The following is a 25,011-nucleotide window of genomic DNA, read 5'->3' as shown; positions in this document are numbered from 1 at the left end:
AGCCAGGTCTCGCGCATGCGCACAACGGAGCCAGCTCCATCGTGCGCATGCCCAGTGGGGCAACATCGAGTCGGTTGCGAGCGCTCAGCGCTTGCGACCGACTCTGAATGACCCCCTAAGTGTATCGTTGATAATTACCACAACTGTTCTAAAACTTTTTTCATTTTTCCTAAATAAACAAGTCTATTAAAAAAAATAACATTTTATCTTTGTATAATAATATAGATTGATTTACATTATATAATATATAATGTGTTCTCTTGTTTTATTTAAAGGGCTTAGAGGGTCCCCGAGGGCCTCCAGGATCTCTCGGACCAGTGGGTTTCCCGGTAAGTTGTCATTTAGAACTTCGGGCCTGATTCAGCGATGTACGATAATGCCTCCGCGACTGCATCTTCATACGCAGTGGGTGTGCGAATATATGCAAATGTCGCTGCTGGCAGGAATTGTATTGGGAGGCCCAAAGGCGGCATCGCTAATCCAAGCGGCTGCGCACAGCATTGGTTGCAGATCCTTAAAAAATCGACCTTCTGAGTAGTTTTATTGCATACAGGAACGCAGGCGCGGGATGTGGCATGCCCCGAAAACAAGCGCGACACACCTGCATTTTTGCTGCCACTCCCCCGTTGCCTTCCACAAATGATCCCCAACTGTCAATAGCGCTGCGGGTACAAAATCACTGCGAGTGCCAGCGGTAATGTACCTTGACGCATGTTCAATGCTCTGACTTATGCCCGTATTCAATTAGAGGCGAAAAGCCGTGTTCAGCTAAAGGTTTTCACCTATGCGCAGTTTTTGCCTGTTCCCGAAGTGTCGCCCTATTCAATTCCAGGACGTTGTCATCTAGGCGAAAGCTCCATAGGCGAAAGCAGGTGAAAAAGTTTCTCCACCCAGAGGCGGGAGAAAAGATGAGCAAAATCCATGTTTTGGGGTAAAAATTTGGGGACTTGGTTCAGAACCCTTTGGACACCCCCCTAATTACTAATTAGGCAAAAACATTTTTAAATGATCTTAATTGACCCCAAAAAAGACATGTAATTTTTGGGCCGAAAATGCAAAAAGTGTTGGAAAATGGGTGTAAAGTATTGGACAGGTATTTCGGGGTGCTCTGTGGATGGGACAGGTGTTTTTAGGATTGCAAGAGGCTGCAGCCATTTTTTCCTAAAGTTTTTAAAAATGCACTTTATTAACAGACTGATTTCCCCCCAAAAATAAGTCTTTTTAGTTAGTTTCACCATTCGCGGCATTCGCATGTCCGTGTTTTCACCTGTTTTGCAACTGAATAGGACAATAAGCGGGAGCCCGCAAAGTGAAAGTATGCGATAACTTCGCTTCAAAACAGGCGAATGAGGCGAAAACATTGTGCTTATCGCCGATCGCAGCTTTTCGCCGATCGCTGCTTTTCGCCTCTAATTGAATATGGGCCTTAGATGCATGCACAGTTTACCGTTATTCGCTCAACTGTGTAAATATCCCATAGCGTACACATCTCAGAATCAGGACTTTGTGCTGCAGGAATTTAATATTGGAAATATGTCAATATGTGATCTCTCCCGATGTCTTACAGTAACATATATCTTTGATGTTTTTCTAACACCTGTATATGGTACTTTATTTTGTACTTGTATGTATTATCCATATGTCCCACTCATTAGCTATAGTAGTGTCCTACATATAGAAAGTGCGCTATATATTATACAGGGTTGCATTTAGTTTAGCTGCAACCTATGTGCAAGCTACTGAACTCTTTTTGGCTGCTACAGCTTTGAGTATTGCCTTAATTGATGGGTTTAAAATAAAAAATGTTTAAAAACTCCCCAAAATGGGTGAATTGCAGTACTAGTGTTGCCCCAGAGGTGGCGCTGCACTACTCATGGCCCCCAAGATATTTGCCCATTGTGGTAAATACTCAATACATATCTGTCTATTCTCTCTTCTCAGAGAGTCATGTGGGACTATTTTTTGATCAGTGGCCCTGATTCAGAGCAGAACGCTCGCTCTCAATCAGGGCCGTCCTATTTAAATGCGGAGCGGCCTTATGGACGCTCGCATAGCTGTGGGTTACCACCCACAGCTTATGCGAGCGTCCATGATGATGGTCGCGATGGTCAAGACCACCGCGACCATCGGGCTTGCAACGAGACCCTTGCGGTAGGGTCTCGCTGCCGCAAGCCTAGGAGTGATTTTGGCTCTATCAGAGCCAAAGTCACTCCCACTGACATCATTACTGATGTCAGTGGGGCCGGACTCAGACGGTAGGCGTTCCCATGGGAACTCCTCCATCTGGCCGCCACGCCCCCGGCACGCGCACCAAAGGGGGCGTGCTGTCAGTCACCGTCGACACCACGCCCCCTTTGGTGCGAGACCCCGAGCGACGTATTTCTCGTCGCTCGCCGGGTCTCGCGCATGCGCACGACGGAGCTCCCTCCGCCGTGCGCATGCGCAGTCTCACAACATCGACCCGCTTGCGAGCGAACTTTGCTCGCGAGCGGGTCTGAATGACCCCCAGTCTTTTTTATTGTTATTTATTTTTGTGATGCATTTGATAAGCAAAAACTCATCCAAGGATTGTGTGTCCTCCTGTTTTCCGTGCTTTCAAATTTAGATTTGTTCTTTAGATCTACTGAGTCTCAGGTGAAAGAACAGTAATGGATTAACTTTTAATAAACAATTTCCTGCTCTACCTCTTTTATAAGCCCTGCTGTTGATCGTCTTTTTCCCCATATGGGAGTACCATCTTATCTTGACCCATCTAAAGCTGTAATGTTGCATCAACTAGTGTAACGCGTTATGGTCTCAGTGACTGGGGACAATCTGCTCTGTCATCTGCTCACCACGATAATAGGCTGAAGTTAGGTCTCATCTGATTTGGATACCTGTGTATGGTCAATGTAAATGAAGACTGTGGGGTCTAGTTACTAAGCAGTGTTAGGAGACAGAGTGAAAAGTGATAAGGTGCCAGCCAATCAGCTCCCAACTGTCATCTCACAGGCTGTATTTGAAAAATGACAGTTGGGAGCTGATTGGCTGGCACCTTATCACTAACACTGCTTAGTAAATAGACCTCTGTGTCCTTCAACTCCCTTGTGTGGTCACCTTTAGCCTAATTACATCATGTAATTAATGCACCTTATTTCAAAGACATATCATGAGTCATTGCTTTGGGATAACTATGGGCCTGATTCATGGGAGAATGCCCCCCCCCCCCCTGCTGTGGTGCGAAAATATGACAAATTGGCAGACGCCAAAGACTGTACTCTGACGCCTACCGGCATGCATTTGCATACAAGGACGCAACATCGGTCACAGAACCTTTGATTATCGAGCTCTTGTGTAACCCTATGGTTGCGAGGAATGGGCACGGGAACTGGGGCGCCGGAGCTAATTATACTGCGGAAAAAGTAGCAATCGCTGGCTCCGACACACTAACAAAACGGTTGCGCCACGCCCCCGCGTTCTTCTAACCGCCCCTCCATTATTACCCACAAACGGTCCCTATCTATCAATCATTATGCGTCTAGATCCTCTCTGCGAGCGACATCACAGAGGCATCGGGATGCATGCACCGTGCGTCTCAGATACAAGCGCAGTAATCAAAGCATCGGCCAACTGCATAAGTATCGGCATAGTGTACATGTCTGATTGCCTGAAATGATAACATTGTGAAATGTGCTCACGTGTTTCCCAACAAGCACAGGATGCCGCTTGTCCCCATCTACTCTTTATTCTCACCCCATCCCATTCTGCCCTGCGTCACCCCAATGCCCTGAGCCACCCCAATACCCTGAGTCACCCTGATCTCCATGTCCGCAGCTGCAACACCCGGCCACAGCTAGCTCGCCTGCCCATAGTGACTGTGCTGCTAGAATAGTTTGCTGTTGGTGTTAATAATGTATATTGCATGGATTATTTATGCCCATTTATATGTTATATAATTGCATATAGGTACACCTGGCACAAAGTCTATGTGTATACTGACCAGCTGTGTATAGAAAAGGATGATCGTAGAAAAAAAAACTTACTAAAATATACAACTTATCTAATTTTTGTTCAAGGGTTTGCAAGGAGAACGAGGTGAAAAGGGCACCAGAGGGGAGAAGGTAAGAAACCCCGAAACAGTGCACATTTTTATACTAAAATCTTGGATTAGATATTCTGCTTTGCAGAGGGGAGATGTACCAAGCCTTGGGAGAGATAAGCTGGTCAATTTGCCCAAAGCGACCAATCAGCTTCTTACTGTCATTTCATAGACTGTGCTACATAGATGACAGAAGCTGATTGGGTGCTATGGGCAACTTCTCTCACTTCTCCCCCCAAGACTTGGTACATCTCCCCCTAGGTATCAGGCAGAAGTTTGAAACCATTAGATGTGTATTGTTGCTTTACAGGTTTCAAGTGCTATAACCAAACATTGCACCACTGTTCCTTTGCGTAGAGTCATCTCCACTTAGTAGCTTTCTGTACTGTAGTTCCTCCTTAGAGCCTCGTTGATGTCAACCCTTGTCTGCAGGAATATCGTTTTGCCATCAGCCTTAGATAAAAATACAATATTCTACCCTTTGAATATCTACACGGCCCAACAATCACCTCAGTAAGGTCTATGGTTGTACACTTGGCTTAGTGATGTAACATGCAGCCCCAAATTCTACTCCAGAACTTGTATCAGGCTGCAAGCCCGTAGACAATAGTACAGGTCTGATCGTATGTTATTACAGTTAGACTATGTAGGATGTACAGAAATCTCTGGTATAGTGATATTATTATTATTATTATTATTATTATTATTATTATTATTATTATTATTATTAAAGCACCAACACTACATACACTGCAAAGCATGATATAAAATGACATACAATGACATGAAACAGAAGGTAATGATGGAATTGCCCATATGAGCTTACAATCTAAGAGGTGTGGTGTACACTTCATACATAAGGTAATGGGATAATAACTATAGTTACTTGTAAGGATCCATGTTGATGAATACTGTGCTACTGTCTGGCTCAAAGCAGCCGATAATTACTGGTACATTGCTATCTTTGCCTTGTGAGCAGTCTTTATAGAAATATGCTACATTGTTAAATGTTAATAAATTGAATGTAACATTTACTAAATAATGGTTCTCGATCATACTTGCCTGCTGTCCTGGAAAGCCCGGGAGACATCTGGATTTCCAGCTAGGCTCCGGGGAGTTAGGATCACGTAGGGCTAGGATACAGTATAAAGACGTCATTTATACAGTGCTATTCACATGGTGACATCAATTCATGGGAAAATTTGGAGATGCTGGGGAACCGTATTCTACATGGAACACAGTAATGGCTGCACATCCCCGAGAACTGAATATCCCTGTATGGCGGTCATGGCAAGGATGAGATGAATAGTATTTGTTTTTTATATTTGTATATTTCACCAAGAGATCTTGGGATTAGCATATCTATCTATCTATGTATCTATCTATCTGTCTGTCTATCTATCTATCTATCTATCTATCTATCTATCTATCTATCTATCTATCTCATATCTATTTATCTATCTATCTCACATCTATCTATCTATCTATCTATCTATCTATCTATCTATCTATCTATCTATCTATCTATCTATCTATCTATCTATCTATCATCTATTTATCTATCTATCTCATATCTATCTATCTATCTATCTATCTATCTATCTATCTATCTATCATCTATCTACCTCATATCTGTCTATCTCATATCTATCTGTCTATCTCGTATCTGTCTGTCTGTCCATCCATCCATCTATCCATCCATCCCAGGGCCTGACTGGCCATAGGGCACTTCTGGCATTTGCCAGAAGGGCCGATGGCCTAAGGACCAGTTCTAGGAAAGGGGGAAGGAAGAGACACCCACCCAACGGCTCCGGAATCATTAAGATATCACAGAGACGGAAGGGGTGGAGGCGTGTATGGTCCGGCAGCGACTGTGCTGGGCCGGAAAGAGACGGGGGCTTGCCGTGAGGCCAGCCCCCAAGACTCGCGACACGTCCCCTTGTATTAACCACACCCCCTTCACACGCAAGTGCAGGGTGGACTGCCAGGGCTGATATACAGCCCCAGTCCGTCCCTGATCTATCCCATATCTATCTATCTAGCTATAATCTATCTATCTGTACGACCTGCAGGAGGTTGCTATAATAGCCCATCAGAGTAATCACTTGTAATCAGATGTGATCCCTGAAATCCGGAGATCTATGCTCAGAGACAGCTGGAAGGATTTCCTTTCTCTGCTCTGAGACCTGACATCCCCCAGACTTAATTACACCGGAACACCTCACACCCGCCATAGAAATTATGATGAAGCTGCCGGGACGCGATTAATGAGAAAATGCATTAGTAGAACATGTTATAAAACAGTGCGTTTGGTTAGTCCTCATCTGCATTGCAGCACTGCAGCGCCCTCACATTCCACACAAACACATTCATTTCTCATTAAACAGTATGAGTGGAAACAGCCCCAAGTACATCTGCACCTTCATCCATTTTAATAAAGCTAAGTATAGACCATTATCATAGAAGAGATTATAAATAGCGAGCTTCAAACACCGGCCCCCCTGCCGTGCGCCGTACACCTGGGAAATAATACTGTACAAATAGAATTATGAGCGGTTGGTAAATTAATACAATTTATTCTAAGTATTATTGGCTTATATGTATTCATTAGAGAGCACGATGGACGGGCTGAACTAGGGAAACCATAAGTGTGGTGGATGGAAATTGTTTCTGCAAATGATTAATGAGTTATATACAGTATATAATGTTATCGAACATTGTAAATTAGCATGGAGCCTCACGCGGTAAAGAGGCTTTAAAGGAAGATGATTTGTGCAAATGTAATTGGCCCTAAATGAAGGAACACAATGTACCAGCCATGAGCCATGAGGAATGTACATAACATAAATTAATTATTCCATGTGCTAATGTCACAAACTGTCCAATTGCTTCATTTCTGGGCTGTCAGTGCCACGGTATATCTTATACCCCTTTTATACCTAAATTCCGGGTCGGAACCGGTGGTTGGAACAGGGTTCCAAACTGGATAACACCCGGAGCCGACCCAGGAAATTCCAGAGTCAGCGCCGTTCACACCGGAGCCGAGTCTGCAGTGACCCGGCTCTTCCGGCGTGGAAGTGGACGCTTGGAGATGATGTCATCTCCAAGCGCCACTGAAGCCGGGATGCGGCGCACTCCAGGTCAACGTGAACCTGATTGTGCCGTTTACACTGCAGAGTTTCATGGGTTATTCCTGTGTTAAACCCTGCAAGCAGGGGTCTATCTAGGGGTCCAAGCGCCCCTGGCAAAGTAAGGGACCGGCGCCCCTCCCTGTTGGCAGTTAGTAAACAGACAGCGTGCGGCAATCGCCCCCACCACCACCACCTCCCCTCCCTTGTAATCCTGCGCTAATGCTTCTGACTTAGAGACCAGCAGCAGCCCAGACATTTAACAGACAGACAGAGCTGTAACTAGACATTTTGGTGCCCTATGCCAGATAAAGTATCAGCGCTCTCCCCTCCCCATTTTAAAAAAAAAAGGGACATTAGTCACATTCTATAGATGCGCACCAGGCTCTCCCCCGCACTAATCCCTCTATACAGCCTGCATCTTATAACCTGTACCCCATATACAGCCTGCATCTCTCCCTCTACCCCCAAATACAGCCTAGCACAGGAGACACTGATATCACTCCGCCATCCACACCCCCATCCACAGCATTACTGTCCTCCTGTATCCCCCATATACAGCCTTCATCTCCCTTGCACTGCCATATACAGCCTTCATCTCCCTTGCACTGCCATATACAGCCTGCCCCCCCATATTTGTATATACATACTATACTGTACATTTATTGATTTAATTCACCATATACTGTATGTATATAACAGGTTAGCCCCTTACCAGGATAAACAGCAGCAGGTAGCTGAGATAATGGGGAGTGCTGGGGTCCAATGAGAATTAGATGTATCTGCCCGAGAATGCCCCATCCCTGGGTAACACACTGGCTGTGGCCGGGCAATGCACTCTTTGCAAGACAGACTGCCGGGGGGAGGGACTGTCGGTGGCACCACTACTTCCCTCACTCTGGGTGCCCAGGAGCTCGTGGTGCACTGCATGCTGGGAATTGTTGTCTGCTGGGAGCCCTGCACTATGAAGCATGACAGCCTCAGCAACTACATATCCCGAGGGGCTGTGCTGCTTGCTGCAGTGCTGCATAGCTGTACCACTGCTACAGAGGAGCCTGGAGATAAATGGTGAGGAGCCGGGCACACCGCTAGCATAACAGCGCATCAGGCGCCTGGCAATATAGTTTGCAACAGCGGGGGGTGAGATCGGTGGGTTCCGGCCGTGGAGGATGCGACGGTGCCCACCCCCAGTTACAGTCCTGCAGACAGATCTGGCCGCGGGTGGCACTGCCGGGCAGTGCCGGCGCCCCCCAACCAGCCGGCATCCCTGGCGAGTGCCATCCTGGCCAATAGGAAGATACGCCCCTGCCTGCAAGTTACCTGGGTTGGATTGCTGGGTCACTCGACCCGGAAATCCAACCCTGTCCCCTTTTACACCAAGGAGCTACCTGAATTAACCCTGTAATAACCCGGGTTTTAGCTCTGGTGTAAAACGGGTATAATAGAGCACAGGTTCTCAAACTCTGTCCTCAGGACCCCAAACAGTGCATGTTTTCCAGGTCTCTTCACAGAATCACAGGAAAACATTATAATCGGCGTTGTCGGCAATGTAGTCATTCACCAAAGAGTATGTGTAATATATACGATTATGTTCCCAGTCCCACCCCAAGCACACCTCACGGCATAGTCAATAGACTATCGTCATCCTGGCTCTGGCCGCTGAATGTAGATCTATGTATACAGAGTGGAAGAGCCCTCGGTGAAGCAGCTGAGCGCATGCATTGTTCAGGGATGTTACCACCGGAACGTCACACTGTATAGGCCTATTTTGCAGAGAATCTTTTTGGTGGGAAATTTTGACACAATTTCATTCATCTCTATTTTTTACTGATTGCACAATATCAATCTGCAGATTGAATGTAATCATACATTAATGATATTAAGATATCTTATATTTAAGCAGTCAAATATAATTAATTATTAATCTTTAGTATACTGAATAAACATTAAAAAAAGACATAAAAAAGTCTTAGTAAGATGTGAAGATTACTGCTGCCCTCTGCTGCAAACCTGGAATATTGCTGGAATTTTCACGGGATTATAGAAGTGGAAATGTGGAAATGTTGCCCATAGCAACCAATCAGACTCTAGCTATTATCTTCTGGAAGGTGCTAGATAAATGATAAGTAGAATTTGATTGGTTGCTATGGGCAACATCTCCACTTCTATAGTATAAAACCCACACATACCCCTAGGTGTTCTCTTATTGCATACTCGACCATTATGTCACAGTATAGAATATTTGGTGGCATGTGAGTGATGTAGACACGGGAGAGATGTATCAAGACTCCTAACGAGCGGAAAAACTGAGAAGTTGCCCATATCAACCAATCAGCTTCTACCTATCATTTTATAGAATGCACTTGATAAATGCTAGCTAGTAGCTCATTGGTTGCCCCTGCTCCCCCCCCCCAAAAAAAATTATCCTAAGGTGCCCATATATGATATAACTTCAAAGGCCAATAAAGCTTTATTATATCTAATTGTCTACAAATCACTGCAGGTATTGGCACAAAAAGCCAACTGATCCCAATTCATATTTGATAGGTGGCCATTAGATTAAATGATGACCACATTTTCCTGCAACGGCTCACGGTGCTAAGGTAGGGATCATTACCCCAGGGTCCTAATTATTATTACTGTTTACCTATATCATGCCCACTTGTTACCCTGCGCTGTGCAGAGAGTTTCACTGACACACTTGCACAACTTTACCAATAGCCTATGAACAAACATGGGAATATATTTTCCTTAGCAAGACTTATATATTGCATTATTTGTTACTATCAACTACTTGCAAAATACAGATGTGTCCTCATGCAGCTAGCCTCCGCACACCCCGGGCTGTAGAGCTGTGCTGGGCCTGGGTAATTTCAGGGGGCGTGGTCCTGCGAAACTGCGTAGAGTGCTCCACAGGGGGACACCGTATGCCTCTCAGCCAGGAGCAAATCCACAGGAACCCCTCACAGCCAGAGGAGACTGCTGCTGCTAGTCATCAGCAGCAGTCACCCTGGTCCCACCACAGCCCAGCACACAGCAGTGTGTGCTGGTCTTGGGAGACACTGGTTGCTGCCGCTGACAGGTAAGGGAGAGAGGCAGGTGGCGGATCCTCCATCATTCCCGGGATACCTGGCGTGCAGAGAGGGGCTGTTTGGCGCGACTGAAGCCACAGTGTATGATTGCACATCTTTAAGTCCAAGTATTCAGCGCCATCTCTTGTACGTCTCCAAAATCCAAAGTACATTTGTTCTACACGAGGATATTGTGACTTTAAGCCAAATGCAATGAGTTGGAGAAGCACTTCTATGTTTCCCATTGTTTGGCACTAGGCAGAAGTTCCTGAGAGAGGTGGACGGACTGTAACACGATGCATTGTGCCGGCTAACGCAGGATTACATTTCAACAACCTCTATTATTCGGTTTCTCTCAGAAGTTTATCATCGCGCCTGCGAGCCATATCTTTCATCTTCTCCCACACCCCAAAGCCTTAAGTGGAACACAATGATTCAGTCTAGCCATGGCGTCAGTCCATTCCTTCCAGCAGCGTTGTGCCCTATCTTTGAGGGCAACTCAGTCCCAGAGGATAATTACTAATCCAGAGGCCGTAGTAAGAGATGTGGTGGGCGGCAAAGGGACTTTAATGAAACATCAATTGCAAAGCAAAGGGTCTCATATTCCTTCATAGCACAATCACCGCACATTTTACTTCTGCGGGATAGAAATCCAGTTTCTTGTGATAAAAGGGAGATAAATTAAATATATATATAATGCATGGGTTGTATAAGTATTACTAAAATAACAAAAAATGTAAATACCATATTTCAAGGGTCATTTCCTAATAATGAGATATAGGGGTAAATTTACCAAGATGGGAGTTCTATTTAAGAAGTGATGTTGCCCATAGCAACCAATCGGATTCTACTTCTCATTTATCTACACCTTCTAGAAGATATAATACCTGGAATCTGATTGGTTGCTATGGGCAACATCACTTCTTAAATAGAACTCCCATCTTGGTAAATTTACCCCATAGTGTAGCTGCACGCTGCTAAAAATAAAATACAGTGAGACGCCCATTATCACCGATTCATTATTTACCAAAGGCAGTTGGAGGGCGAACATCTGCACCAAATGAATCATAAGAAAGTGAAACTAAAGCTGCATACACACACAACGATTTTTTGAACGATTATCGTTAAACGATGTCGTTTAACGATAATCGTTTGAAAAAAATTGTTCACTTTCTGAGTCAAACGTTGAACGATTATCGTTCATGCGCGTTCACATTTGCAGTTTGCAGTTCAGTCAGACTAATCAACTGAACAATTTTCATTAAGGGAATATTCAAAAATCGTTTGTAGTTCAAAAAAATCGTTCATTACACTTTAAAAAATCTGACAGATAAGCTGACAGAAAATCGTTTATAAAATCGTTCATAAAATCGTTGGTAACAAAATCGTTGTGTGTGTATGCAGCTTTAATTACCTTCAAATAATCTGCTTGACCTACTGTAAACAAACAAATAAAAATAACCGCAATGTAGATCTTAAACATACTCATAAATTTTGACTTGGGGAAAAAAAAAAGAGATTTTGTGCAATATGCAGAGATGCAGTAATCTGTAAATGCCAGCGACCAGTCATAGCAAGTAACGTATATTTCTGTACGAAGTGCCGAAAGTGTAAGATACAGTAAAAGCATATCAGGAGCAAGTGGCCAATAACTTCTATGCATTACCAAAGGGATTTCCCTTGGAAAGACCTCAGACCGTGCTATGGGCCTAATTGAGAGATGTACAGTATGTAAATCCGATGTTTGTGTCCATTTCCGATGTTTTTAGACCTACGCATGTCCAGGAGCCGCACTGCACATGAGCAGACCTGGGGCTGCGATGTCGCTCGCACAAAAATGCTGCGGTCACGATGTTTGCAGCAACGGCTTCCCGAACTCCACTGCTGAGGGTCTGCGTCGGAAAACCCAGATACTGGCCCCAGCAGTCCCACAAAAAACACACCTCTGTTTCGTGAAACTAAGCCAATCGCTGCCGCCTCCTTACCCACAAATGGCTGCAGAATGTCACTCACCTAATGTCCGCAGCTGCACTGAACGGGTCCTGCGTATAGACGATCCCCCGGCCACTGGACTTGTATGCAAACCAATGGGTTTACGCACAAGTCTGAATAATATATAAATAGATAGAGTATATTGTTTCTTCCTCATTCGCTTTCTGGCTCCGTCTGGATCAAGTTCTCATTAGGCAATGATTGTTTTGGATTTTTGAAGCATGGATGTACTGTAGGGCAATTTTTAAAAGCCGCACTATAGGTCTCAGCAGACCCTGGAATTTAGGGTAAGCACCGGCATACCCAAATACTAAGGTGGTCATGGCATGCTGGGATGAGTAGCACTCTATTTAAAAATGTTTATTTTAACATTCACTTTATTATTTCTTTTAAATACCCACAGCCACCATACCAGGGATGTAGGAAAAGCACCTTTGAATCAGGCCCCCAGGGCTTTCATCATGGGGCTGGTTCGTCCTAGGTGGAGGGCGACCATATTTGTTTTTGTAGGCCTGACCACCCTTAGGGAATTCAGCACTCTGCTGACTGGTCTAGGACTGGTTGGACCTACAGTATGGCAAGGAGACCTTGCTATAGTGCCAACTGACCTGGCCGGCATAACCTCGTACTGTTACTGGCATATTCAGAGGAACTCGGTGCTTTTTGTCTTGCCGACTTTGCCAATACCAGCCTAGGCTAGTAGCACATGGGTTTTTTTGGGGGGAGATATTTTTGATTTAAATATTGCAAGGTCCATGTGGCTGCTTCCACCCCTCGTAGTATCTAAGGTCAGCGACATGCCATTACTATACGTGTGCTCGATTAGCCAACTCCATCCCTCCCAGTGCCTGCCCCTTCTCCCAGTGTCCACCTCTTTCATCGTACGGCCCCACACAGACAGCGGGCATTATGTAAATCAGCTGCGCATGGCCATCCTATCGAGAACAACCTAGCCTAAACTTGTTGCTATGTGCGCATTGAAAGTTTTTAGTCACAGGGTAAATTTCTTGAAAAATAACAGCGAGTTTTTTAGGCTGTTTAAAGGTAGACTAATATGCTAACATAAATCTGCCGTAACACATACTTAAATAAAATGTTCTTTCCTAAGTTACTACTTTGTGAAGCTTATTTATATTTTATTTACAATGTCAATTTTAGCATTAATAATAAATTGCTGACTCATTGCCAGTTGCAGGATCTTTTCAATTAAAATGACTAAAACTTATAATGTTTTATTCTCCGTAAATATGAGTCAGTATTCCACACACAGCCATACCTTCTTTCATTTTTTTCTGTGACGTTTTCTTCCTTTCTGACACAAAATAATCCCATTTTCAAATGAAGCAGAATTATGAGCACACAACTATTTCTAGAATACAATGACAGCTTGAGAAATAAAATGGAGAAACGCGTTGACCGATATTGTCATTGAATGTTTAACCACTCTACCAGCGATGCACAAACACCGGGGCAAATATAATCAAAGGCCAATTAACTTCATCTCTGTCCCATGGAGAAAGCCGAAAAACAAAGGGGAAGAACATACAAACTCCACACAGACTTGTATTATAGCGCCAGCACCACGTGGCAACTCACTGTTGAGCTGTGTGCTTGACATATGTTTAGATATGTTTTGCCATCTACTGACTGTAATGCTTGGAACATTTTTACCGCAAGCTATGTAATACAAATGGGAAATTGTTTTTATAATAAAGTGTGAGCATCTACATACACATACTGGGGGCATTATATAAGCCAATATTATTTTTCTAAGAAATGATCTTATCAGTTTATTGTAACCAGTGACAACATTGATGAGAATGCAGCCGATCATTCTGTGACATCACTGATCTACAAGGCACCTCAGCGAGGTCACTTGTTGTTAGTGATACTAATTAAACTGTGACTGTATCAGCAAGTTCCTAAAAATCCATGAGTTCTGTGATACTGTATGTAGAAACTAGAGATGTGCGGGTCCGGTTCCCAGAGAACCGACAACAACCAAATTTAGGGGTTCCGAGTGCTTGTTCAGTTCTGCAGTTAGTTCTGAACTTGGATTTATAAACTGAACTTTAATTTTTTTTTTTCAAATACAGATCCAAAACCAAAACATACATATAGTATCTTACTTATAAAATAAATTGGTCTGTTTGCTTGTTGGTTTGTCTGTCTACCCGGTAATGCATTTAGACACCCCTGCACCAATTGGAATGAAACCAACACGAGGTGGTCCATTTGGATCCTGGCCAAGTTTTAGTGGGGTTAGGGTCCAGGTTGGACCTCCCGTTGGTGTACGTTGGGCAGAACTTTAACCTGGGGAGCCTGTTCTGAGCCTTCCACTGGATGGATTTGGATAAAAACGTCACAGAATGGCAACATTGGATCTCAGAAGACATACTAGGATGTTGAGGTCCTGGTTGGTGTTCCTGGTTGGTGTTCTGGGCCTTCCACTGGATGGATTTGGATGAAAACTTCACACAGGGGTGGTAATTGGTCTGGGATGCCTAACTTGGTGTATGCTGGGCAGAACTTTGACCCGGGAAGCCTGTTCTGGGCCTTCTACTGAATGGATTTGAATGAAACATTGATTTGGAATGCCTAACTTAATAACCTGAAGATTTAAACCAGGGCAATGCCGGGTACTTCAGCTAGTATTACATACAATTGTTTCCTTTATTAGTGCAATCACATCTAAACAAATGATTGTTTTTTTTTTAGTTTTTTCTTTGCACAAAATACAGAAATAGATATAAATAAAATACATTTATTTCCACATATCTCATAGGAACTCTGGGCAGGAAAATAAATAGCTACAAAACTTTGCTGGGGAAAGAGTTTCAGAGGCAACTACAGAAGTCGCTGCACTCCCTACCCTCTCCACTAATTCACATGTCAGGAAGTGTCGCCAGCTGAGTCCCAGCTTCAATCACGATTTCAATGATCTGCAGGACACCTCAACCAAAGAGTGTAAGGCTCCCTCTGTTACTTGATGGGATACGACTGCAAGGACTGATCTATTTCCTTTTATTCTGCTATCACACATAACTGGGCTCTGAGATTAGTTTTCGCCTTTGATGCATTGAGAATGGAACCTTGACATTACTACATATTACATTTGTCACTTTATGTAACTTTACCTGGCAGAAAGAATTCACTTGTAATTTAACTCCTTCCTGGGTCACTGCTCTGGTTGTCACACAAGACTGTAAACTATACATACAGATGTGTATTCATACACCAAGCCTCAAATCACCATACGGCGCAAGACGCCCGACGCTTCTGAGCCGTGATGAGCGGTGTAGTGCTTTGACTGTTTCTTTAAATTTTGCACCTTAATCACTTCGCAGGTGCAACGGAACTCCACTCAGTGCACTACAGATGCTGTTCCGTGGCTTTAACCGCACAGGAATTAGTTTTAAACTTGTACAAAGTTGCAAATGAAGCACAACGTGACTTGGAGTGGAGAAAAGCCGCGACATCAGCTTCCTATACAGGTTCAGACTTTTTTTCCAGGAACAGTGGCCAGGCAAACTCCAGCTTCGCCCTCCCAAATGCCGCAGCCTGTCAATCAGCATCGCCGTATGTACTGATATTGTGGGATTTGCTAAAATGGCGTTGTGCGGCCATTCGCAAAATGACGTCGTGCAGATTTTAATTTTAACAGATTCTGTCTCAGCCAATTATCCGGCTTCGACATGCGCTAACCATGGGGTTAGCGTATATCTCTAAATCAGGCCCTAAATCATACTTTATATGAAATATAGGTGCACTGACAGGACAGATATATACTACTGAAGTAACGAGCCGCTCACACAGCAGGTGCTGTTCCTGCTACACAATATAGAACACAAGAATGGATGTGGACTGCTGGTTAAATCAGATGACCACACTAGTACATATAAATGGTTTAATGAAAGATATTAAAAACAGATAAATGCATGAACCACAAAAAGTGAGATTAACGAGTGAACATCAATTCAAATGATCAAGGACCATTAATCAGTTCTCTTTTACGTAATAATTCACCAAAGTGATGTAGAATAAATATCCCCCTCTGAATGGCAAATATCCCTCTAGAATGCTGTGAATTGTATGAGTGCGTCCACAATGAGGAGATGATTAATCAGTTGCCAGGCTGAGTTCAACAGTGTTAGGTAAGTTGCAGTGATAGTTAGTCGCGGCTGTGGATGAAAGCCGTCTGGTGCACAACCTGTCTGGTCTCTGTGTGGGGCTGTGTCCTCACCGGCAATAACGAACCGGGGTGCTGTGAGAGGCTCGAGGAAGCTGCGGTGTGATGAGAGGCTGGTGAACCTCCAGTGCTGCAATATACAGGAGTGGTGAATGAAAGTCCTTAGCACAGAATGTCTCGGCAATGGGCCCCTTGACGCGTTTCTCCGGGCTGACTGTGTTCCCGGTTTCCTCAGAACATCCAGGGTTTATCATAGAACCGATGCTGGGGGGGATCGCCGGTGGCCGGGAGGCTTGCCTGCCTTTCTGGGGGGCTGGGAGCGGCACCCGATTTTCGGGAGGCTCCCGTCCAAATCGGGAGGTTAGGCAAGTATGGTCCTAAATTATTAATTAATATTTTGTGTGTATTCCACAGCGCCACACTTCAGATACAGCTTGGAGGCTGAAACCTAAAACCACATCCAATGTCTTGTAGTATAGAAGCCCCTAAACCACATATGGGTCAGGCAAAACTGAATGGTAAAGCCGGACATAAACCAAACAATTGTAACCCTTTCCGTTTTCTGCAAGTCGTCTGTTATCAGAGCCTGCGTCCCAGTACCCTAGCTGGGGACCTGAAAAAATACCAGATCCCCGCAACTAACACAATGCTAAGTATTAGGGTCCACTAGTGTTCACTGTAGCTCCGGTGGCAGGCAGGGCACCGGAGCTAGCGAAGGCACTTCTGCGCACGCCCCTGAAAAGGGTGCATGACCATTGAAAAGGGGGCATGTCTATAAGACGTGTCACCCTTTTCGTAACTCTTGGGGGCGTGCCCGGCACTTACGGACATGCCGGGCAGCCCCCAAGCACTGCTGACAGGGAGAATAGACCCGCGGGTGAAGACGGCACCTGCAGGCTGTGAGGGCAGGGCGCTTTTTGCCCTCCAGAAGGAGGGCAGGGTGCCGCACCGCGCCCCGCTAAAACAGCCTAGCGGGAACGCTGTCCACTGTGGCACTACGAGAGCCAGCATGCTCTACTTCACCTTTCAGGACCATGTCTGTAGTTTTCTGTGGAGGCTTGAAGTACAGTTTTGCAGACCACAGCTTAATACATTGCATGGTTTGTATAATTGGCATTCGGGAAAAAAAATTGGGATGGCAGTTTCAAAGAATGCAATTATATCTGCGTTTGCCTTTTAGTAAATGTTGCCAAACCGCACAAACAATTTATCAATAAATGTGGGGATTTACAAAACCGCATTTTAGTAAATGTACCCTAATATGTGGCAATACTTCATTTATTTGTATTGCTCAGGTGCATAGAAATAACACTCAAAATATGAACAGAACAATCTTTGCCCCCTGCACCTTGCTCTGATTCCCTACAAATGGCAGATGTAGGGCCTAATTTATCAACGAGTGTTATCACTCACAACGAGTGATCAAACTCATTGCGTAGGATAAATGGTGCTCCAGCCAATCAGCTCCCAACTGTCATTTTTGAAACAGTTGACAGTTGGGGGCTGATTGGCTGGAGCACAATTATCATATACGCAACAAGTTTTATCACTCATTGAATGTCATTGAACTTGATAAATGAGGCCCTGAGGTGAGGCAGCAACTGGATCATTTTCAGTTCGCCTCAGACAGCAAAACGCGTCGGTGGAATACTGAGATGTGTCTTAATGAGTTCCCTGTTAACATGGCTGTATATATGGAAAGGAATCAAATTGGATATTATCTTGGCTATTAACCAGATGGAAGCAAATCTCAAAGAAAGGGGAATAGGAATCCACGTACCTCCCAACATGACCCTCTCCAGGAGGGACACAATGTTCTGGTCCTGGGCTTCCCTGGTAAGAGGTGGGGCTGCAGCACAGTTCAAAATTCAAATAGGGGAATCACACCAACTGTCATTTCACACACTGCCAAATATCACTGGCTGGGACTCACTGGCAGTTGGTGTGACTCCCCTATTTGAATTTTGGACTGTGCTGCAGCCCCACCCCTGGAGCCGCCACCAATCATAAATGACCAGGGAAGTCCAGGACCAGAGCACTGTGTCCCTCCTGGAGAGGGTCATGTTGGGAGGTATGAATCCATGTGAACAGGGGAACTTTTTGCACATGTTTTGGACACAGTAGTTAATGTTCTAAGAAAATACATATATTTATCTCCCAATATATTTTTAATTTATACTTAGCAAGTGTCTTACAAGGTGTACTAGCAGACTGGTATGAATAGAGAGCTTGTCATTGAGATTCATGGCTGCACTGAGTGGAAGTTAGTGGAGTTGGGCAGCAGTCACACAAAGACCTATTCATCAAGGGTCAAAAAGTACCATGAGAATGGGTGTCAGCAATAACATTGGCAGGGCTGGCTCCAGGGTTCGGAACACCCTGTGCCAGCTCTTTAAATTGCGCCTTCTCACCAAAAATGGGTGTGTGGCCTAATTACCATAGGCCACACCCTCTGTGACATTATTTGGAGGCGTGACTGCACGGAACGCACAGCTACGGCGGTGGGGGTCCCCAACCTCCCGATTTCACCACCCGCGGGCCACTTCGGCCCACGGGTGGAACAGCAGGACAGTACTGTCTTGCTGAAATCGGGATGTTGGGGAGGGGTGCGCCCTCTATGGGTGGCGCCCCTGTTCGACCGCACTGGTCGAACACGCCTAGAGCCGGCCCTGGGGGGGTGGGAGTGATGGCTACATCCATTTAGGATTAAAAAGCAAGGATCGGTCTTGTTGAAGCAATAGTGTCTGATAAGACTTCTTCCTCGCAGTAGGCCTCGCGTCGGAGTACAGCGCAGTGTAATATATTCGTGCTTTATAAATAAAGGATAATAAAACTAATAATAATCGCCCCATTACTGTAAGTTGTTACTAAAGATGTGCATTTCGGTTCCTGTAATATGAACACACCCAAATGTAAGTGTTCCGAGTCGATTTGAGTCCCGATTTGGTTCTGCAGTCAGTTCGGAACTCTAATACCCCTTTTACACCAAAATCCCGGGTCCGACCCAGGAATTTGAACACTGGTCAATCCCGGGTCGAACTCGGCTTCAGACCCCGTTTACACTGCGACTTGACCCAGGTTATTCCCGGGTTTGCCCCGTTCACACTGAACCCGGGTAATCCCTGCTTTTCTCTATAGAAGTCATTAAAAATGGTCTGTTTTAAGGTCTGACAAAGATGGTCACAAAAGGCAACAAAAGAAAGGGTTGGGGACTGATTACAGCATTGCTACAGGGTGCTGTTCTGGCTGTGGCAGGCTGTGTATCAGCCAGCATTTGTGGCTGCTGGTCAGGTTGTGGTGCAGGCTGCAGTTCTGGCTATGGCAGGCTGTGTGCCTGCCTGCTTTTGTGGCTGCTGTGGTGCAGGAGGTTAGGCAGGCAAGCGATGGCTTCATGTGCGTCTCTCTCTGCAGGGCACTGACAAATTACATCATCTGCCAGTGCCCCAGAAGCTCCAATCAGCATCTTTCAGAGCTTGCCGGGTCAAATAAGCAGGGTAGCACCCGTTCACACTGCCGCATGACACGGGAACAACCCGTGTTCAACCCTGCTCTCAACCCGAGTAAGATTCCCGGGTAAGTCAACCCGGGAAATTTTTCTGGGAGCCGTTCACACAGAGCATCGACCCGGGTCGACCTGGCAATAACCCGGGTTATTCGGTTGGTGTAAAAGAGGTATAATTTAAATACCAAACTCGGGTTTTGGATTGCATGTAAACAGGGTCCAAATGACACGATTTTAGCAGTTTGATCTTTTTTTTTTTTTTATGGATCTTAAAAACTGATTTTCATCCACTTTGTAAGGGATCCAAAACCGAACCATAAATGAATCTGAACCAGAACACTTGAGGGTGGTTTTGCCAAAACCAAAACATAAAGATGAAATACAACCAAAACACGTGGGTCGGCGCCAGGGCCGGATTAACAATGGGGCGGGTGGAGCTACAGCTCCAGGCCTCCCATTGAAAATAGGCCCACATACACTGGCTGCGGTGGAGACAGGAAAAAAAAATAAGACTTTTTTCTTTTTTCCTGTCACCACCAGCCCAGCTAACTCTTCCCCCGGCCGCCAGCAGCTAAGTTTATCCCTCTCCCACACCCCCTTGCCCACCTTCCATCCCTTCTCCCTCGGCCGGTGGACGGACCGGCCGGCCGTAGCCCCGCCCACCTCCGATCCGCCGAAGCTCCGCCCACTGACCATCCTGTTCCCACCATCCTGTCACCTAGCTCAGGAAACAGGAAGGAAGGCAGCCCAGCAGGTCCATATTAACTTCCTGCTACAGGTCTGTGTAATGTCTGGCCCCAGAGTATTTATTTATATATACATATATATATATATATATATATATATATATATATATATATGTGCATGTATGTGTATATATATATATATGTGTGTGTGTATGTATATATATATATATATATATATATATATAGATATATAAAGTGTGTGTATATTATATATATATATATATATATATATATATATATACAGTCAGGTGCATACATATTGGGACATTGACAGAATTTTCAGATTTTGTCCTCTATTCACCACCACAATGGCTTTGAAATGAAACAAACAAGATGTGCTTTACCTGCAGACTTTCAGATTTAATTTGAGGGTAATTACATCCAAATCAGGTGAACGGTGTAGGAATTACAACAGTTTCTATATGTGCCTCCCACTTTTTAAGGGGCCAAAAGTAATGGGACTATCAACTCAAAAGCTAATTCTTGGACAGGTGTGGGCTATTCCCTCGTTATTTCATTATCAATTAAGCAGATAAAAGGTCCCATAGTGCTTTGCGGGACCCGGAAGCGGAGATCAGGAGTGAGCTCCGTTCCTCCAGCTACCGCCGGGGGGAAAGAAGGAGCCGGGCGCCCGCTGGTAACACATTCAGACGTGCCCGGCCAATAGGGGATGTGACCGCACACCCCCCGTATTGACGCCACTGGACGTGGAGCGCCGATCAGCGGCGCTCCATCTCCATAGCAGTGCCCGGAGCTGCCCGGGGGACAATTTAGCCAGGGGTCCCCTTAAGGGCTGTAGCCCGGCGGCAAATTACTCCATTGTCTCCGGGAGTTCCGCCACTGCTGAGGCATATTTATAATGGGTACAGGGTGTGCGGTGCACACAGACCCCTGGGTCCAGGAGGGGCCCGTACCGCACACCCTGCACCCATATTATACTTACCACGCAGGAGTCCCACGTCAGCGCCAGTGTCAGCACTGTAAAAAATGATTGGAAAAAAACCACCGTGGCCATTTTCCCAATGTTTTGCGCATGCTCAGTACAGGGGAAAGTCGCCACGGACATTTTCTTGGTGACCCGTGCATGCACTATAGACTCTGGACACACTCCAGTGCCCAAAGTCTTATCAGTGCGGCACTGCGCTTAATGGACTCGATTCAATTAAATGCAAAGTGCATAGCATCGGGAATGAGCTCCAGGCGCTATTCAATTCAGCGTGCTGTTAGGTCGGGGAATGGCCATTTTCACACCTTGAACAGGGTGTTTAGATGCGAGAACGGGCATTCTCCAACTGAACTTCCCGGCGCGATGCTGCTTTCCCGGCGCTAAGGGCAGAAAACAGCATCGCGTCTGGACTTTTGTCGGATTTCTGCTCGCATCCCAGGAGGGATGCGAGAATAGATCCTTAGTCGGGCTTAGCAGCGCGATGAATTGAATAGCTCCAGCAGCTGATTCCCTGCGCTATTCACTTCGCGTTTAATAGAATTGAGCCCAGGTGTATATATAATGTGTATATGTAAATTGAGAGTGGTGTTTGGAGGGAAGGACAGAGAGTGGCGGATTTCCAACAGTGGCCGCTTAGTTTTAAGGTAGGCGCCAGCAATACCTTCCATGGAACTAAACACACCCACAGCACAGGCCACACCCCTATGTAAACCACACCTACACCACATAGGTCATGACCCCACATCACCAGTCACACTGCTGCGGCACTTGTCACACCCCCAACAGCGGCACACAATAGGCCCCTCATGAATTTCAGCTCCAGGCCCATGTGGACGTTAACCTGGCACTGGTCGGCGCACATCTCTAGTTGTTACAGTTACATTAAGTCACCTCGGATCTCCCATATTATTTTTAGTAAGGAGTATTGTATACGGTTTATAATCTTGCTAAAGTGGGAACTGTTTCAGAAATCTGTATAGTACACTTGTGCACGTTGCAGAATATTTTATTACACTGCACAGGAATAGAATCGTATAATTACTTTTAGTTAAACGACTGCTAATAATATTTTCATATTAAATGGAAAGTTGTTTGATCTACTATACTACTAAGGCTTATAAAAAAATATTTAAAAGAATTGTTGCTTTAGTTACAATAAATATACAGCATGTATTTATGGGATGTCAGTAGCAAATGTTACAAATAAATAGTCCAAACAAGTGAAAATACATCTTCTAAAAACAACATTTGTGCTCTTAAGGTGCATTTTATGAAGACACAGACTGAGAGTTATATAGTGGGAGGAGCAGGGTCCCCAGCAGCACAGAGTATATCAGGAGATGAGTGATGTGGTAGTGAGGACAGGGCTGCATGTGACAGGGGCAGTGACAGGATGTGAGGAGGGGAATGGAGGCAGCAGAAAGCCACAGACTAAGAACTATATAGTGGGATGAGCAAGGTCCCCCAGCAGCACAGAGTATATCAGGAGATGAGTGATGTGTCAGTGAGGACAGGGCTACATGTGACAGGGGCAGTGACATGATGTGAGGAGGGGAATGGAGGCAGCAGAAAGCCACAGACTAAGAACTATATAGTGGGATGAGCAAGGTCCCCCAGCAGCACAGAGTATATCAGGAGATGAGTGATGTGTCAGTGAGCACAGGGCTGCATGTGACAGGGGCAGTGACATGATGTGAGGAGCAGAATGGAATGAAACAGAAATCCACAGACTTAGCATTGGATAGTGGAAGGAGCAGGGTTCCCAGCAGCACAGAGTATATCAGTATATGATATGTCAGTGAGGACAGGGCTGCATGTGACAGGAGCAGTGACAGGATGTGAGCAGCAGAATGGAAGGAAACAGAAATCCACAGACTTAGCATTGGATAGTGGAAGGAGCAGGGTACAGGGATTCAGGGAGCAGGGATTGGTTATGTGACATTTTTATCAAACTTATGGGGAAGATTGTTTTGTTACCTCTGTAAATTTCAAGGTTCATTCTTTTGACTCTATTTTAGTTACTTACTTTTTACTATAAAATGCATCGAATTATATACACACAGTGCAGATAATTTACAAACACAGATTACCAGACTGGTTTAAAATCTAGTTTTTTTTCTAAATCATTTTAAAAAAAAATAGCTTTAATAAAAAAAAAAAACCCTGAAAAAAATGTAATCCTTCTAAGAATAGGTGTTCAATGTAGAATGCAAATGCACAGACTACGTATGGAACTGGTGGGTCTCTTGCAAGTTTATCAGTGTCATCCATAATTCCTAATCTTTACATTCCCCCATGAGGAAGATTTCACAATGGGGCAGGACTTTGGAGGCTTCATAGTCTATGTTGCCATGGTGTTCAGCAAGGCATTACCTCTGCATGTTCTTGCATTGACTTTAAATAAATGAATATTATCATAATTTAAAATACAGGTTGAGTCTCCCATATCCAAATATTCCGAAATACGGAATATTCCGAATTACAGAATATTTTTAGCATGACTGAGATAGTGAAACCTTTGATTTTTGATGGTTCAATGTACACAAACTTTGTTTAAAGTAGGGATGTGCAGGCTCGGTTCTACTCGGTTCCGTTCGGTTCTTTTTACCGAATCTTATTGGCTATCCAAAACTCGTGACAGCTGAAACCCAATAAGATCCGGTAAAAAGAACCGAACGGAACCGAGTAGAACCGAGCCTGCACATCCCTAGTTTAAAGCACAAATTATTAAATATATAGTATAAAATAACCTTCAGGCTATGTGTATAAGGTATATATGAAACATAAATGAAATTCATGTATGTACACAAACTTTGTTTGAGCCACAAAATTATTAAAACTATTGTATAAAATTACCTTCAGGCTGTGTCTATAAGGTGTATATGAACCATAAATGCATTCTGTGTTAAGATTTGGGCCCTATTCCTAAAACATTTCAATATGGTATGCAAATATTCCAAAATACGGAATATTCCGATATCCAAAATACCCCTGGTCCCAAGCATTTTGGATATGGGAGACTCCACCTGTACTTTTAAAAATACCTATCAATATGGGTGCAGGTCTCTCATAGGAATGGTGATTCTATACACACATATATATATATATATATTTATTTATACAATATAATAACTGACAACTTATCTAGAACACTGGTTCTCAAGCTCGGTCCTCAGGACCTCAAACAGTGCATGTTTTCCAGGTCTCCTCACAGAATCGCAAGTGAAATAATTAGCTCCATCTGTGTTTTTTTTTTAAATGTGTCAGTGAGTAATGAATGCACCTGTGTACCTGCTGGGTGACCTGTGTGGGGTTCTGAGGACCGAGTTTGAGAACCACTGATCTAGAATACATGAGTT

At 44.6% G+C, this 25,011-nt stretch overlaps 1 protein-coding gene across 1 annotated transcript in view; it reads left to right on the top strand.

Annotated features, from left to right (window-relative positions):
* The window catches only part of COL22A1 (collagen type XXII alpha 1 chain), a 442,369-nt gene that overhangs the window by 188,371 nt on the left and 228,987 nt on the right, over positions 1-25,011 (top strand). Inside the window, exons 16-17 of the mRNA XM_088478826.1 lie at positions 276-329; positions 4,056-4,100. Of these exons, the coding sequence (XP_088334952.1) occupies positions 276-329; positions 4,056-4,100 (99 nt within the window). The remainder of the gene's footprint in view (positions 1-275; positions 330-4,055; positions 4,101-25,011) is intronic.

The sequence above is a fragment of the Taudactylus pleione genome, unplaced genomic scaffold (genome assembly GCF_031769625.1).
Source record: "Taudactylus pleione unplaced genomic scaffold, aTauple2 ptg000219l, whole genome shotgun sequence".
NCBI classification, from domain to species: Eukaryota; Metazoa; Chordata; class Amphibia; order Anura; family Myobatrachidae; genus Taudactylus; species Taudactylus pleione.
The sequence above is the reverse complement of the archived record's forward strand: the minus strand, read 5'-3'. Positions and strand labels throughout refer to the sequence as shown.